Source organism: Rosa rugosa, chromosome 1 (assembly GCF_958449725.1).
Source record: "Rosa rugosa chromosome 1, drRosRugo1.1, whole genome shotgun sequence".
Classification (NCBI taxonomy): Eukaryota; Viridiplantae; Streptophyta; class Magnoliopsida; order Rosales; family Rosaceae; genus Rosa; species Rosa rugosa.
Genome location: NC_084820.1, coordinates 51,425,662 through 51,443,724, shown reverse-complemented (window position 1 = coordinate 51,443,724; position 18,063 = coordinate 51,425,662). Strand labels below are relative to the sequence as shown.

Below are 18,063 nucleotides of genomic sequence, written 5' to 3'. Positions count from 1 at the left end.
TCTCCCTATTCCCTGGAATTGGTTCTAACATTGGAGCGTCCCCCAATGATGTCTCTTGGACATAACCATAATCCGGAATATCTTCATGAGACGGGTTATTTATGTCGATGATTAATGGATCTCTTTGTGCCAAACTCGCTTTCTTTCTTGGGCGAGAATCCATCGAACCTTTGGGCCTCCCACGTTTCCTTGCTGGGAGCCCGGCCGGAGCCACATTGCCATCACTATTAGTGCTGGCGGCGCCATACCCAATACCTCTAGGGGTGGTGATTATACACATTTATATGCGTGTAATTATATCTAAAACACTATAAATAAGCAAATCCTCATGTCAATTAATATGTAATTAATCAATTTTTATTTATTTTGTAGTAAATAAGCGGAGTTGTGGATTTTGGAAGAAGTTGTGCGAAATTAGAGCAAAATGGAGATTTCTGACAAAAAGACGAAATAGCCGACGCGGGTCAACCGTAATCAATGTCATCATGGGAGCAGGATCTAATTGCCTCCGATAATACATGCGGAAGTGCATGGAGAAGAGTGAGAAGAAACAGAAAGAATTGAGAAGTTTACCAAAGAACTGCATCTTAATTAATTAAGTGATTAATTGCTTAATTAATCACTTGATTAATTAAGCTTAATCAACCAAAGAAGGGAGGCAGCAGCCATGCACGTGATTTGTTTGGTTTGATTGGTTAGATACCAATCCGGATTTGACACGTGGCAGAGCACATTCCTTTTCTTTCTTTCACTCTCCCACGTGCTTTCTTCTTTTCTCTTTGCTGACAGCCACACATTTAATTAAGGAGCCACATATATATTGCTTCTTCTCCCATCAAACCCTATTCTGACCCACCTGAATCCCAAACCAGCCGCACACCCCAGATCTATTCCCTCTTCCTTCTTCTCAACAGTGCCGATACACACACCACCTCCAATTATCATTCATTCCCACTTTCTCTCCCCCATCATCTCACACTCTCTCTTCTTCCCTTTTTCATTTTCAATTTCATCTTTTGGGATTGGACACTCAAGGCTTCAAGGGAATCATCATCAAGAGCATACATCTTATTTTGGGTAGTTGGGTGAAGAAATTCTTGGCTCATACTAGCCCATAGCTAGGAGTGACCAAGCTAACTCTCCCCCCTCTTCCTTATTATCAATTTCATAATTTTTATATACTTTTGTTGATGGATTCTTGTATGAGTTGTGAGTAGTTCAATTTTGGGAGTTAGGGTTGTGAAGCCCTAACTCATCTTGTATAAATGTTGATGCTTTAATTTTAATAAATGCAATTTCCATTGTGTATGCTTTAAATCCAAATTTATTGGTCCTTAGAAGCATGTTTCTAGGCTTTGTCACCCTTTGAAATTATGTTGTGGGCAATTGTGATGAATGGATTGATAAATTGACAACTTATTGGTCTTGTTGCATCTAGGATTTAAGTGTGGTAACCATTAGCTAGCTTAATTGTAGCTAAGCTTGCTTGGGTCTCTATTATCTTGCACTCTAGGCCTCTAATTTTGGATATTGCGGCCTTAACCGGCGTAATGCCCAAATTAGAGAGTTGATTGTGGCCCTAACCGGCATAATCGATACACCGAAAGGATAATTGGTTTAGTAGCCTTAACCGGTACTAGATACGGGACTTAACACATATAGGAAATGCATGCATTTGTAAAATTGACATTGATATTTGCAAGATAGTTAGTGTGAATCATCCAACACTCCCATGTTCCCATGCATTTGTGAAATTGGCATCGATGTTTACAAGAGAGTTAGTGTGAATCACCTGACACTCCCATGTTCCCATTAATTTGAAAATCCAAATTTAATTTCTTGCTTGATAATTAGTTGTTTGCTTTTATTTTAGTTTGCATTTAATTCAGTTAATTCTCAATTCAAAACTCCCAAACAAAATTCTACCTTCCATTGTGCATAACTCATTTGGGCTGCAAGTTAGTGGCTTTGATTAGGCTTAGCTCACACTAAGCCGAGCATTGCCGAGGCTTGGTGCCTTGTGAATATATTATTTTACTTTATTTTATTTTTATTTTATTTTTTTACTTTTTCATTGTATGCTTTTAAGTTATCCTAGCGCCAATTACCTCGGTTAGGTCCAACACCTAATCCCCGAGGTACGATAATCAAGGTTCTAATACTTCCCTTACTTGACAACGATTCGTACGCTTGCGAGAGTTTATGAGTCAAGTCAGGTGGCGCCATGTCCATGATTTTTAAGGACATCAATCCTTGCAGGCACGTTTGCAGCAGGTATATGTGATCTTGTCACTTTAGCGATATTAGAAAACGCGTCAAGCATAGAGTATGCTACGTTCTGAAAATCGAGAATTCTCCGCACTTCAATTTCGGACTGTGCGGTTTGGGGATCAAGATGAGACAAAGTGGGGACAGACCACGACAATTCTTGTCATTCCTGTTGAACATTATTGTTCTTATCTCCCCCTAACGACGGGAAGACTATCTCATCAAAGTGACAATCCGCAAATCTAGCGGTAAATAGATCGCCTGTCAAGGGTTCTAAGTAGCGGATAATCGTTGGAGAGTCATATCCAACATGAATGCCTAATTGTCTTTGAGGACCCATTTTGGTGCGCTGTGGCGGCGCAATTGGCACATAAACTGCACACCCAAATATGCGTAAGTGTGAGACATCAGGCCCATATCCAGTAACCATCTGGGAAGCAGAAAAGGGTTGAGTGGCAGTAGGCCTCAGACGAATGAGCACAGCTGCATGCAATATTGCATAGCCCCAAGCAGAAACAGGGAGATTGGTGCGCATAACCAATGCTCTAGCGACCATTTGAAGTCGTTTAATGGCAGCTTCTGCGAGACCATTTTGGGTGTGAACATAAGGAACATGGTGTTCAACCTCAATCCCAATGGACATGCAATAGTCATCAAATGTTTTTGATGTAAACTCTCCAGCATTGTCAAGACGAATTGACTTAATGGGATGATCAGGGTGGTGAGCCCTTAATTTAATGAGTTGTGCTAGGAGTTTAGCAAATGCAGCATTTCTTGTGGACAAGAGCATGACATGTGACCAGCGTGTCGATGCATCAACCAACACCATAAAATATCTAAATGGCCCGCAGGTTGGTTGAATAGGTCCACAAATATCACCTTGGATTCTTTGCAAGAATGGAATATTTTCCTTAGTGTCCTTTGCATAGGATGGTCTCGATCCTAATTTTGCTAAAGAGCAGGCTTTGCAAAACGAAAGATGGGCTTTAGAAGCAACCAGGGAAGAATCCGGTTGAGCCACGAAGTCACAATTGACTTTAGAAGTAGAAAAAGGAACCAAGGAGGCATTAGTGGCGTCAATACCACATTTGGGCCGCAGGGAGTAGGCGACGCTAGCCCTACCTTGGACCGAATTTTGGTTCTGACTTCTTTTTGTTTTGAAAAATGGATGTTCGTGTGAAGTCTTTAATATACGGATCATCATATCATGACCTGGATGTCCCAAACGGTCATGCCAAAGCCTATATGTGTCAGAATCCCATAAGTCATCTCTCATGACATGGTTAGATTCAATGATTCGAATAGTGGTTGCATACAACCCACTAGAGCGCGACACATAAGTTTCTCTAATACTCGTTTATGTCCGTAGTCATTAGAGGTGATGCAAAGGAACTCTTGTCCATTCTCACAATATGTTTCCACATGAAAACCATTGGCCCTTATATCTTTAAAGCTCAATAGGGTTCTTCCAGCCCTAGGAGCATATAGAGTTTGGGTGACATTAATACTTGTGCCATTTGGCAACATAAATTGAGCTGGTCCTCGACCATGAATCAATTGAGATGGTCCAGCCATCGTAGTCACAGAAGATCGACTAGGCACCATCCACAAAAATAGTTGCCTATGTCGCAATATAGTATGTGTGGTGCCATTATCAACAAGGCATTCCAACTCTCCAGGAAACATACTGAAAAATAATAAAGTTCGGAATTAAAACATGTCCATGACATCGAATAATAATACGATACTCTATTAATAAAAATAGCCAATGATTACATCAAAGGTCCCAAAAAGTCTAATCCAAAATAAAGAAAATCAAACTTGGACAAATTGTAGTCACTCAGTCCGTTTGGTAACTCCAATCAAATATGACCGGGAAAGTAGAGAGAGATGTTGGTGGAGCGAGGCTCTCTTAAGTACCAATGATCTCAATGACTTTCCTAGACATCATATTTATTGGGTGTGCCACATGAGAAAGAGTAAATACAATTGTCACTTATTGACTAAGGCATATTGCCATTACAAAATTCTTGGAAAATAAAAAGGACTATTCTAATCAAAATCTGTAGCATCCTTGTGCACTTCATCTTCAGCTTTGAAGTCCTCTATGGTGAGGTTGACATCTCCACCATCTTCTTCTTCTTCTGTAAGGTACATTTCTTGCCCCCTCAGGTCCCTATATGCCTTGTACCTTGCAGCTAGTTGCTCGCTTGCCTTGCATTGCTTGAACCAATGGTCACTTGATCCACATCGATGACACACATCATTGTGGTTGCCTCCCTTCAATTGAGGTGCACGTTGTGCACGTTGTGGGCGTTCCCTAGGAGGGTTGGTGCCACCACCACGACCCATGGCGCCTCCACCACGACCAGGGATACCACGACCACCTCTCCCACGTGTGGCATTGCCACCACGTGTATCCACACCAAACTTGCGGTTTCCTTCCTTGTTAGGGCGGTTATATGGACCCATACATCCCTCATGTCCCTTATTAGGGTTCCGCTCCTTGCGCTCTCTTTTGGGTGCATGATAATTCGCCTCATGAACGCTCATAGTTCCAATGGGCCTTGAATTATAATTCCTCACGAGTGTGTTATCATGTTTCTCAGCTATAGATATGATATTGATATGCTGATGAAACCTCGTGATCCGTCCAGCATTGACCTCAGTACGATACTGCTTTGATACCACAATGGCTGAAACGGGGAAGGTGGAAAGAGTTTTCTCAATTAGCTCTTGCTCTGTGACAGGTTATCCACAAAATCTCAACATGGATTGTAAGCGAAGAGCTTCTGAATTGTATTCAGCAACAGACTTGAAGTCAGCAAAGCGCAGATTGTTCCATTGAACCTCAAGTCAGGGAGGAGGGAATCTTGGACATTGCCAAAGTACTCTTCTAGCGCTTTCCATAGCTCTCTTGCATCCTTGATCGACATATACTCCAATCTGAGTGCTTTGTCCATATGACGTCGCATCAAGATAACTGCTTGAGCATGCTTTGTAGGTGTTCGGACGAACACAAGATCCGGGTTAGGTGCCTGGATTATGGGTAATATTCCCTTTGAAGTGAGATGGTTCTCAACACCGGTTACCCAGCTATGGTAATCCGAGCATGTTAAGTCAAGCATGGGAAAGTCGAGTCTAGGTTCATTCGACATCCTGAAAATAAGAAGAGAAGATATATTAGTTTCGGAGCTAAACTTCCACGAAAACTAAAATAATAAGATTTCTGAGCCATGCTACCAAGAAATCAATTTCCAAGAATCTCTTTTGGATTAGACCAAACAATGATGTTTTAATATGGTCATAATTTGATGCTTACTGACGCTCTTAGTCCAAGCATTATGAACACTCTTAGTTCATACGAACGCTCTTAGTTCGTTTATTATGAACACTCTTAGTTCATACGAACACTCTTAGTCCGTTAAGCGTGAATCCCCACAATTCCACTTATTAAATACTCAAAACCACACATGTTCATATATTCATATATTCCAAAATTCTACAGAAAATAAAAGAATTTAAAATACATGAAAGTAGCAACTTTAATTACAAAAACTTACGTGAAGGTTCTGGACTTAAGAACACGCGCATGTTGGAGCAGGCGTGTTGGGGCAGCAGCAGCAATAAGTGGCAGCAGTTTGGACAGCAGCAAGCAGCAGTTTCTGCAGCAGGTTCGGCAAAAGTTTCTGCAGCAGGTTCGGCAACAGTTTCTGCAGCAGTTTGGACAGCAGCAACCAGCAGTTTCTCCAGCAAGTTCGGCATCAGTTTCTGCAGCAGTTTGGACAGCAGTGGGGAGGCTGTAGAAGGTTGCGGTAGGAGGCAGGGGCAGCAGGGGCTGTGGCTAGGGCTGCAGGAGGGTTTTCGGCAGTTTTGGTGATTTAGGGTTTTTAGGTTTTTTTTTTTTTTTTTTTTTTTTTTTTTTTTTTTTTTGCGGCTAGGGTTAGAGTATCGTGTTGATAACGTGTTGTAGAGAATTGTAATTGTGTTTATTATTGATAATAGGAGCCCTTTATATAGGGAGTTACAAGGTATACAATAGGTAATAGAATCCGAATACAATTGAATACCTAGAACACTTTCCTATTACAACTCTAAACCCTAGTTTGTAGAGGCACACATTATGTCAACATCCTTCAACATTTTTATAATTATTATTGATTTTTTTTTTGGATTAAATACTGCTTACTCCCTATACTTATAGGGTTTCGTCGTTTCAGTCCCTAACCTTCGAATTTCACCTAAAAAGTCCCTGAACTCTCAATTTCCTCCCAATCAGTCCTTACCGTCAAGCCTCCATCCAAATTGTCTGTGAAGTGCTGACGTGGCATTCCTTACACACCGAAATGCCTATTATACCCTCAGTAACTCTTTTTTTTTATTCTCTTTCTCTCTTTTTTTTTCTCTTTTTTCTTTTTACCGTTTCTTCTTCCATCTCTCTCCTCCTCTGTTTATCTTCATCTTCTCCTTCCAAAAACAAAGCCAGCTCTCTCTCCATCTCCAGACCTTCGACGACACCAACGCCCGCCAGAACGGCGACGTTTCCAAACAATTCGTCAAAGAATTCGACACCTCCAAACCCCTCAGCGGCGGCCTTAGAGCCCCTGTCATGATTGGTAACCCAACTAGTTCCTATAGCACCCAATGGGGAGAAGGCAGTCACAACTATACCATTGGCTTTGCAAAAGTCCTCCTTTCAATTTTCGTTTCCAACAAACCATTAGCACATTTGAATTCAATGTCAGGTTAAAGATTTTATTCACCCCAAACAAGCAACAAACAAACTAAAACTCAAAATTGACAAAACAAACAAGCAATTAGTCAACAAACTCCAAACCTGGCCTTTCTCACAACAACAGAAACTAGATACAGAGCAATTGCAAGAGGCAACCATTTAATCACAAATTAAAAAGCCTAAATCAATCACAAATTTGAACAACAATACCATTTACCATAATAAAACTCAGATCGGCGATAAGGTTAGATTTTCATAAAACCCAGATCGGACCTGTTGCTGGTATTTTTGTAGAAGCACTCGAAGATCGAGAATCCATGAGGAGCCTGATTCCAGCAACCACGATCGAACAAAACAATATGTTCAACAAGAGATCATCGGCGAAAGATAATTCGGGACAGTTTCCTGACCAACTTGGCGTTCTCGAGTTGGGGCTTTAGCAGGTCGGATTTCAGAGCCAGCACCGACCTTCTTGTGGATCCCAATCCAAAAGAACCCGAATTGAAACCCTAAATCCCCAAATCAACCACAAAAGAATCAAACTTTGGGAATCAGCAACGATTTAGATCAAGAAATGCAACTCGAAAAAGAAGAAGAAAGACTGACCAAGCTGCCGAGATCAGAGGAGTATTCAGTTAGGGAAGTGAAGATGAAAGTGAGGGAGACGAAGAAGATGATGACTGAGGAGGTAATGGTGAGCGCCAGTAATCTGAAAGACGAGCTTCGCCGGAAGTCATCAACTCATGGCCAATCTGGAAGGGAAAGGCAAAGACGCGACGGCGCCCAGACTTCGCTTAATACCTGGCCTCGCCGCGCCTAAGGAAGATGCGAAGGTCTGGGGAGAGAGAGAGAGAGAGAGAGAGTGAGAAGACGTAAAAAGAAAAAGAGCAAGAAGACGTAAAAAGAAAAAGGAGAACAAAAAAAGAGAAAAGAAAATAAAAAAAAATATAAAAAAATAGTAGTGAGGGTATAATAGACATTTTAGCTTGAAAAGAATGTCACGTCAGCAATTTAACGGACAATTTGGATCGAAGTTGACGGTAGGGACCGATTGGGCGGAAATTGAGAGTTCAATGACTTTTTAGGTGAAATTCGAAAATCAGGGACTGAAACGACGAAACCCTACAAGTATAGGGAGTAAACAGTAATTAACTCTTTTTTTTTTGCCAATGACTTACGAAGGGCTCATAATGACATGCTACTTCACTTGCATGTTCAGTATGTTTATTGTTTTGGCCATTCATTTCATAATTTCCACAAAAGTAATAGTTATGAAAGCCAAGTTAATCACCTACTCGAATTCCATTTTTTCCCACCTTACACCTCTTTCACTGTTAACGAGAGTGAGTCAAAACCAGTAAAATGGAACCAATTATTCCCAGATGTGCCCTGGTTTTCTGCAAAACAGCAGCAACTTTGCGTTGAATGCTGCTGCAACAACTCTTTCATTTACAATGAACAGCAATTCCATTTCTCCAAGTGTTGACAACTCTAACATGTTCTCTTAATGCAATTTTGTTTTACTGAGGCAATTGTTTTTAAGTTTTGACAGGTCCATGCATCGTGTACTCGTTTGCTTTAGGAGATGCAGTTTTAATGTTATCCTCCTCTCAAATCTAGAACCCAGGTAATAAAAATCTATGATTTTGTCCTGCTCTCCTGTTTATATTGCTCTAAAAGTTTCAAGAAATATAATTAGGATTTGCAAGTTTTGTGCGGGGTACCAGGTCTGCTGTAATACAATTGTGATAAACGATCAATATCTGGACTATAGAGGTTTCCTCTCTCTAAGTTGTGTGACTGTCATGGTAATCTTTCCTTTGAGGCCTCGTTTGGTTCGTGGAATTGAAGCATCAGGAAAGGAAACTTAATCATTTCTTGTGTTTGGGATGTAAAAGAACACTTTTCTGAAGAAAAAATTATTTGGGGAAGTGGTTCTTTCCATAACCCCAAATGATTCATTTTTCTTATTCTTTCTTTGTATTTATTACTCACATCTCATTATTTTATTGCATTAATTACAAAAATTTTAACAACTTTCTTGATAACTTTTCTTATGTTACCAAACATCGGAATGGAAAATTCATGACAAATTTAACTTTCCATGGGATGGAAAGACAAATGAATTACTTTTCTTTCCGTGAACCAAACGAGGCTTTAGGGTATTTATATATGCACCATAAAGTAAGTGCAATCAATATAGCTAGATTATTTTCCTCTGCTTTCATGTTTGAAAGGATGATATCATTAATCTCGACTTGATCCTTTCAAATCTAGTACCAAGTTATACAATCAATGGATATTGATCATTACTTTATTTTGTGTGTGTATAAATATGCAGCATATGCTCGATATTGCACTACACTGCTCATTATTCAACATTTCAACATGGTTTATGATCAAAGTCATAAAACTAAAATTAGTGATTCCATGTTGGTCTTACTAGCTTTAGCTTGCTCATTGTTGGGGAGTGCATTAGTTGATGGAACAAGACTTGTGACTGCCAATAATTTTGAATCAGTTAAGCACAAGGGAACAGTCAAAACCATAGAGGTTGTAGGCCATCAGTACCATGATGCCCTTATTACTCAGTGTTTTCACTTATATGCTCTACAAATTTCATGCAAAGTAGTGATTTTATAAGTCTTTTGCAGAGTGACAGCGGTGATGTTATAGATTGTGTTGAGATTTACAAACAACCTGCTTTTGACCATCCCCTTCTCAGGAATCACACTATAGAGGTTTGCTTTTAGTTTCCTATATATGTATTTTGTTTCATTGATGATGCTACTATAAATAAGAATATCTTTTTGGATTCTATAGCCTGATATGCCATATACAACTAATTTAGTGAATTATAAATTTTGGTCTATGAGGGTTGGATAAAGATTTTAAACCAATATTCCTTTCTCTCACCCCCTATTTTAACCACAACATTATATCTCTGCTGTTATTGGCCTTAAGACAATAACATCTGTAGTCACGGAAAACTCCAAGAGTTCATGAAAATTAAAAAAGGTTCTGTTTCAGGTACCCAAATTTCGTATGTACGTGATGGAAAGATTTTAGGACAAAAAAAAATTATGCTTCTTGATTACTATCTGTTGGATATTGTTTGATATTTCTGAATACAGATGGAACCCAGTTCAACTCCAAGTGGAGTAAAACCAACAAACAACCAAGCCAAGCTTATTCAAGATTGGTTCAAGAATGGAGAATGCCCTGACGGAACGATCCCCATCATTAGGCCACAAAGATATGATTATAATTGGAGAGCCCCAAGAAGGCTTGATAACAGCTTTGGTGATAATCCTTATGAAAATCATGAGGTAGCATCATATATATAACAATAAACCAAGATTTTGCATCTTACATTTACTTTACTAATTCACCATGCCTTGGCAGTTGGCATGCATATCAAAACTAAATTTCTCATTAACCAAATCGTGATGAAATGGATGTATGAAACTTTTCTTGGCTCTGAATGCATAATTGAAATAGTACGCCAAAGTTTTCTTGCCCGATGGAACCTACTATGGAGCACATGCAAGTATGAATGTGTGGACACCTGCAACTTACGATACTGACATTAGCCTAGCTCAGATTTGGGTTGTCTCTGGTGCAGGCGAACAACTGAACACTATCGAAGCAGGGTGGATCGTAAGTTTCAACACCCAAACTCTTATGTTCTTTACCATTTCATTGTTTTATCATGTTTAATGTTTAAATATGCATAAAGAAATTAATTTGAAATGGATTTGACATAACTGCATTTAAAGAACATTCAAAATTCTTATGAGAATGTTCTTCTTTTCTTTCAATTCAAATCTGATTAAGAATCTTTACCATATGATTTCAATTTAATCTTAATGTTTGAAATCATTTATTCCAGAAGATTTATTGATATATATGATTTCATCGTGTGCAGACTCATTCAGGTCGGAATCAAACAAGGATGTTCTTATACTGGACGGTAAGTTCATTTATTAGTTGGCCTCTTTTTGTACGTTGATCATCTTGATTATAATGCTGATAGGCCAGTAGGTAATGATTACTCCAAGAGAGTGACCTTATTAATTTCTTGTGGTTGAAAGAGGGACAATTACAATAGCACCGGTTGCTACAATCTTGACTGCCCTGGTTTCGTGCAAACCACCCGTAAATATGCAGTTGGTGCTGTTATACCACGTGTTTCCAGCTACAATGGGCCACAATGTTCGTTAGTTTTCACCATAGTCAAGGTAATTAATTCACATATCATATAAAGTGATGGAATCACTTATGTTTTTCTGTGTAGACTCATGGTAAAGATGCTTGATTTGGTACTCTTGCACAGACACGTTTGAGATAAGTAATAGAAAATAAAAATGTATGTAGTGAAAGAACAGTGCATATATAGTCGTCTTCGTATCCAACTTTGAATTAGGTATCACTGATTCAAGGATTTTTCCCTTATGCTTTGGATGTTAAGCTTGAAACTTAAAATACAAGCTAGCCTTTGGGTTTATAATACAAGGCGTCATATCCCTGATATTTGACTTTCAGGCGGTGCCGAGTGGCAATTGGTGGCTCCAAATTCAAGGTGAGTACATAGGTTATTGGCCTGGCTCCATTTTTACAACACTGTCTGATCACTCTACAAGAATAACCTGGGGTGGGGAGATTGGCACTTCTACACCACATGGTCGTCACACACAAACTGAAATGGGCAGTGGCCATTTCCCTCATGAAGGCTATGGAAAAGCGAGTTATTTTTACCATGTTCAGTATGCGGACCAACCTGGCTCTTTCAAAGATGCTACAAGTCTCATCCCTTACGCAACAAAGCCTTTATGTTATGATATAATTGTTTTTCCTCCTAGGGAAGGTACTTCTTATGGAACTAGTTTCTTTTATGGAGGTCCTGGATACTCCAGTTCTTGTCAAACTTGACGATAAAGAAATTGAAATGTAGTTTTCAACATGGAACATATATTTGAAGTCATATATACTAAGAGCCTCTTGTATATCATATTAAAGTCTTCATTCTTTTCTGTCGTTGTTATTGAAAAATATCAATATTGATGTCCTCGCTCCAGCGGGCCGGAACATTGTGATCACCCTAAAGTATATTGCTTTATCAACCCTTTTCCGGTTCCTCTTTCATTCCCGTTTCACATTTATCACAGTTCTGATGAAGCTGGGATTTGGATGATCCTAAAAGCAAGGTACAATGAATATACAAAATAAACACATTTTGTATACCCTAGCAGTCGCCATGCATGCTCCAGGCACTTCAATACTTTCCGCCGACGACATCGGCAAGACATTTACTTTTCCTACTCATCCCTCTCACCTTTGTACCACCACCTCTACTACAAAGAAATTACATAATAGAAAAATCTGATTCTTCGGACTCCATCTAGCCAATTGACATATGTCTAACCTATATATAGAGTTCAATTGGCACGTACGACAACAGCCGAGTGGCAACAATGGTGGCTCCTAGTGCAAGGCGAGAGTACATAGGATACTAGTCTGGCTCCAGTTTTACAACATTGGCAGATTTTTCTGTCTATAATTAAATTGGGGTGGAGAGATTACGAATTCAAATCCATGTGATCATCATACAGCAACTCATATGGGGACTGGGGAGTAGCCATTTTCCTCATGAAGGTTATATTAAGCAACTTATTTTCCTTCTTCAATATGACGATCACAGTGGCTCCTTCAAATACTCTGGAAGTCTCATACTTTATATATGCGACAAAGCCTTTACGCTACGATAAATTGTTGTAGTACTATTCATCATATATTCGAAATATAGTTTTATTCGTATGATCGATGTAGTCAAACTTACAATGACCCGGTTGTGTGTGTGTCTATATATGTGTGTGTGTGTGTGTGTTTGGGGCTCTTCCACTAATGGATCTCTTTTTTTTTTGGCCATTTTAAGGGATAGCTTATTAGACCTACTGTTTAATCACATTTTGGCATCTCGACCGTTCAGTTTTTTTGTCATAATGTATAGATCAAATATGCAAATTTTCAGCCAAATTGATGATCATTAAGGTATCAAACTAGTTTAAATCAATAGATTAACCGAATCTGTCCAACCTGAATCGTTCATGTTTATAATTGTAAATCACAGTTTTGATGTCTTAATGATGATCAATTTGACTGAAAATTTACAGAGATGATCTATACATTAGTACCTAAAACTGAACGGTCGAGATGTGGATATGCGACCGAAAAGTAACCCTAAACTCTAAATGCACACTTTTTTTTTTTTTTGAACGCATGGGGTGTCAATCCATTAATAGTAAAGTAGGAAACATTACAAATATGACTCACCCGGACTCCGGGCAACGACAGAATAGAGCCATGAATGAATACTCTAAAGCAAACCCTAGACTACCCAAACATAATGTAACCGTGAGAATGAGCTCCAAGGAAAAGTAACCTTGACACTACCAGGGAAGCCTCCGAACGCAGTCAAGAGTCATCCCCCGATATTATTCAAAGACCCGAGAAAACACCCTACACAGAGGGGCCTTCCCCAAGCTTAATGAACAGATAAAAAATAAAAATTGCCGGCCCACCAACCCAACTAGTTACTAGCCCGAAACACACCAAGCAAACCCTAGCAAAATCATAGGCCCAGAAGCCCAACATCAATAGCAAAGAAACCTAACTGCTATCCCACCAATCCAGGTCACCGTCAACCACCTCGATCTTCCTCCCGCTGGCAGCCAAAGCGCCCTGCCTGCTAACCCCTTTGACTAGCCATCAACAAAGTTCATCATCGAACTAACCTGAGCACGAGCTGGCTCCTCCAAACACCAAAGGCCGCCGCCAAGGCATGGATCACCTCTAGCACCGCTGAAACTGATCCAGACACCATCACCGCTACCATGGCTTGGATCACCGCATGCCGTAACCAATCGGGCTGTCACAACCTCCAAACCCCACCAAAGCAGAGCGGCGCCACAATCATCCCCCGCCGCATCAGCAAGCGGCCTCCTACCACCAAGAGAGAAAGGGTCGAAACCCAAAGCATCCACCACCGGGGAACAATCCACTTCTCCGCATCCGGCAAGCGCACAACAGAGAGAGGTAAAGGGAGAAGGGGTAGCTGCGGCCACCCCAGTGCTTGAGGACAACCAAAGCCATCGTCACAGATCCCGCCGCCGCCAACAAAGGAAGAGGAAAGGGAAAGGAGACCCACCACTAGAGAGAGGAGGCGAGAAGACATGCATATTCTCTAAATGCACACTTTAATTTCAGAGCAAATATATATATATATATATATATATATATATATATATATATATATATATATATATATATATATATATATATATAACAGTTTTATCGACCTGCTTTTGATAGGATCCTTAATTTGTATATAATTTAAGCCTTAACTAAAGGGAAGCACAATTTTGAAGCTAAGATGGTTTGTATTGTTTTCTTAAAATAGCTGAAACCAACTGGAATTAATGAAACGGAAAATGTTCAAGATGATGAGCTCTTACAATCTTGGTTATTGAATGGACTAGAGTGTCCAGAGGGAACAATCCCCATTCTACGAACGCAGGCTTTTGATAATTCCCTCCCTAAAAATGTCCCACATTTCAATGGCAGCGAACACAATGTAATCAAACCTGGCGCACCTGGTCATGAGGTAGCATATATATCCACTAATATTCAGCTATTTTTTTTATTTTCAATCAAAATATTGAAGTACAATCATATCATTTTGACAGTCATAAATTGGATATATTATTCTACATGACGATTGACTAATTAACTATATATACACAAAATATATAGCAGTATGCACAAGTTACTATGGTGAATGGGGGCTATTACGGAGCACACACGCATATCTGAACGTATGGAGTCCTTTATCAGATAATCGAGAACTTAGTCTAGCCCAGATATATATATATATCAGATCCTATCTAGAGCGAGGCCTCGCTTTGAAATTTCAGAGCGAGGTTAGGGTTTAGGGTCACTTTTCGGTCGCATATCCACATCTCAACCGTTCAGTTTCTAGGTACTAATGTATAGATCATCTTTGCAAAATTTCAGCCAAATTGATGGTCGTTAAGGCATTGATAACTGCCTTAAAGCTAGTACGGTTCAGGTTGGACAGATTCAGTTCGTCCATTGGTTTACGCGAGTTAGATACCTTAAAGACCATCAATTTCGTTGAAATTTTGCAGAGATGATCTATACATTAGTACCTAAAAACTGAACGATTGAGATGTGGATATGCTGATAGGAGCATAATTATGTGATATTAATAGCGTTAATCTCTATACTTTCTTTGTTAGTTTAGTATATTTTCTAGTTATTTACGTTGTTTATTTGTTTTATAGGTATCTTGGAGTAAAGAAGGAGAAAAGAAGTAAAAGAGGGATTGAAAGGCAAAATCGGGAAATCTGCCTGTGCAGATCAGTTAACTTCGACAGAGCACTGAGACCAGCTCAGAACGATCCAGATGATGATCTTTATATTTATAGAAAGCCTCGGATGTCTAGTTTCCAGATATTTTTACGGTTCGTCAATATCATTTTTCTAGAGGAAGTTATGACCGATTTAGTACAAGAAGGTCAGGCTGCGCGTGAATCTGAGGTTGGACGGGAATTTATGTTTCGAAGCCCAAATCACACCGAAAAGCCCGAGGACGAGTTTGTGCTTCATATATCAGCTCAATATAGACAAATGGCATGATGTGAATGGTTGGAATGAGTCATCAAGTTCAAGAGCCAATAGGAAAACTCCACCTAAGCACGCTAACCCTAATTCTTTTAAGTTTTGGATTTCCTACACAACAAGAAAGATGGAGGCAACCTCTAACCATATAAAAGGAGATGATTCTGCAGCAGCTCTCGCTCTCTCTTCCTCCCCTTCTTTAGTTTGTTTTGTTTCTTCTATGTTTAACTAGTTTTTATTAGTTAGGGGGCTGCTTGAAGCCCCTAGACATGAACTACAAGATGATTTGACCTTTGATGTTATTTTCTTTTAATCCAAGATGAGACTTTTGTTTACTGCTTTTCCATTGATGAATTCTTGCTTGTATGCTTTGAGTGCACGCTTAGTATGCATGTTAGGATTCTACCGCTTTGATTGTTTGATGCCTGTGTCAATAGTTGGACTCCTCAAACCTTCTAGACAAGCAATTGTTAGTTTTCACTATCAAGTAAACTAAGTCCTAGGTTTAGCAAGGCGCTAAGTTTATTGCGATGCCTAGTGATGTCTCAAACTCTTTTAGACCTTAATGATCTTTGCATGTTTAATCTAATAAGCGTACCTTTAGGTTGCATTGCTTGGGAATAGTCTAGGTGTAGAGCACTTCCTGCCTAGCGTGCAAAGTAAGAAAGGGTAATAGGTTGTGTTCAAGCGTACCGAGCCAACCTGAGCATCTTCATCGAGATTAATTGAATTAGGGTTGAACAAATTATCTTGTGTGTGATTGTCCGGGGTGGATGCATCTTCCCTAACTATCTTTATCATATTGTTTTCAAACCATCTTAAAATCTGTTTTCGTTACTTTCTGTCTTCTATATTTTTATAATTATTTTATATAGTAAACGATATCCGAATAATACCAAATTTTGTGTGCTAGACTCCCTGTGTGTCTAGTATATCTCTGTAAATTTTCGTAATTTTCTGAGTAGTTTAGATTAGGTTTTTAATTAGGTTTTCGACTGCTGTTCGCTAGGAACAGTGGTCACTTTTGTGACATTGTTTTGAGTAGTTATAACCTTAGTCCTCTGCGGGAAAGACCCTTGTTTACCCTTGCTACAATTGACAATCTTAAGTGTGAATAAGGAAAATCAATAGCTTATAAATTTAGCTATCAATTTTTGGCGCCGTGTCGCCGGGGACTATTGTGTTCTAATTACTTGTGTTTTTGTTTTCTGTTTTTGATTGTTTTTGTATCTTACTAATTTTTTTTTTTTTTTTTTATTTTCTTTGTTTCAGATGTGGCATCGAGATTATGAAGCATGTTCCATATGCTCCCTGGTTGGGCATTCAACGGAGACATGTCCAAACATGCAATATCAAAGTTACTTTGATCAAAGTAGCATGTTTGGAGGATATCAAGCGAACCAAGGGCATTGGAATGATCAATATGCACCTCCATATAATCCGGCATGGAATTATCCTCCATACTTTGAGTGGAATGGCTACTCAAATATCCAACAAGGATCCTTTAATGATTTTGAAGCTTCTTCATTATCATACCATGATTATCAATCGCCAACACCTCAAGGTGACTCTCTTGAAGATTTAGTTACTTCTATGACTAAAAATGTTTCTTCCTTTTCGCAGAATGTTTCTTCCTTTTCCCAGATTGTGGATTCTTGTATCCAAGACATGAAAACTTGTAGGCAGAATATTAACGAATCTGTTGAGAACATTGGGCAACATGTGGAGACAATTTTGGCATGCTTGAATCAAGAGCCAAAGGAGCAAGAACCAAGTCAAGAAGTTTCCACGAATGAGGATGATGATTGGCCGGCAGTTGATGAGATTTTAGAGACCATGGTACCGCAAGAGCACCCTCCTACACCTATGACAACTCTATGGGAGCCCCCTACAGCTACAACCTTGCTTCAACCTCATGATGCACCACTTGAATTAATATTTGATGAGGATGAAAGCTTGGATTTGGATGAGTCCCATGAAGAGAAACTCAAGGTCGTGACTTGTGAGGATTATGCAGTACGATACACAACCGAGCTTGAAGCTTGTGCATATAGTGATGATGAGGATTCTTTCAATGAGGAACTTCAAATTGAGTTTAATGACAATGCGCTCCACATGCCGGAAGCAATCACAATACATCATGAGGTTCAAGAAAATTACAAGGATGACATAGGTGATTGCTTAGAGAAGGAGACCATCAAAGCTCCTACATTTAGGCCTCTACTTCTAGCACCTGGTAGACCACCTGATTATTCCTTGCCACATTCAATCTCTACGCATGTTCCTTCTCTCCACAGCGCTCTTGCCTTTGTCGATCATGTGGAGATGGTGATCTGTGAGCATCTGAAATCTAATGAGGA

General features: G+C 39.5%; 1 protein-coding gene across 1 annotated transcript; it reads left to right on the top strand.

The window, feature by feature from the left end:
- Window positions 1–5,860: 5,860 nt before the first annotated feature.
- On the top strand, window positions 5,861–11,935 carry LOC133730129 (protein neprosin-like). Its single transcript, XM_062157791.1, has 8 exons — window positions 5,861–6,083; window positions 9,345–9,556; window positions 9,658–9,744; window positions 10,138–10,332; window positions 10,505–10,663; window positions 10,932–10,976; window positions 11,098–11,244; window positions 11,549–11,935. Exons 1-8 carry the CDS (start codon window positions 5,861–5,863, stop codon window positions 11,933–11,935), a joined length of 1,455 nt encoding a protein of 484 aa, XP_062013775.1.
- The last annotated feature ends 6,128 nt before the right edge of the window (window positions 11,936–18,063 follow it).

What these genes read in the sequence shown, in the direction of transcription:
- LOC133730129 (XM_062157791.1), top strand. Translation starts at nt 5,861, where the DNA reads ATGTTGGAGCAGGCGTGTTGGGGCAGCAGCAGCAATAAGTGGCAGCAG. An exon ending in GAACAGTCAAAACCATAGAG is followed by an intron (nt 9,557 to 9,657) that starts GTTGTAGGCCAT and finishes AGTCTTTTGCAG; the next exon opens with AGTGACAGCGGTGATGTTAT. An exon ending in ATCCTTATGAAAATCATGAG is followed by an intron (nt 10,333 to 10,504) that starts GTAGCATCATAT and finishes TAATTGAAATAG; the next exon opens with TACGCCAAAGTTTTCTTGCC.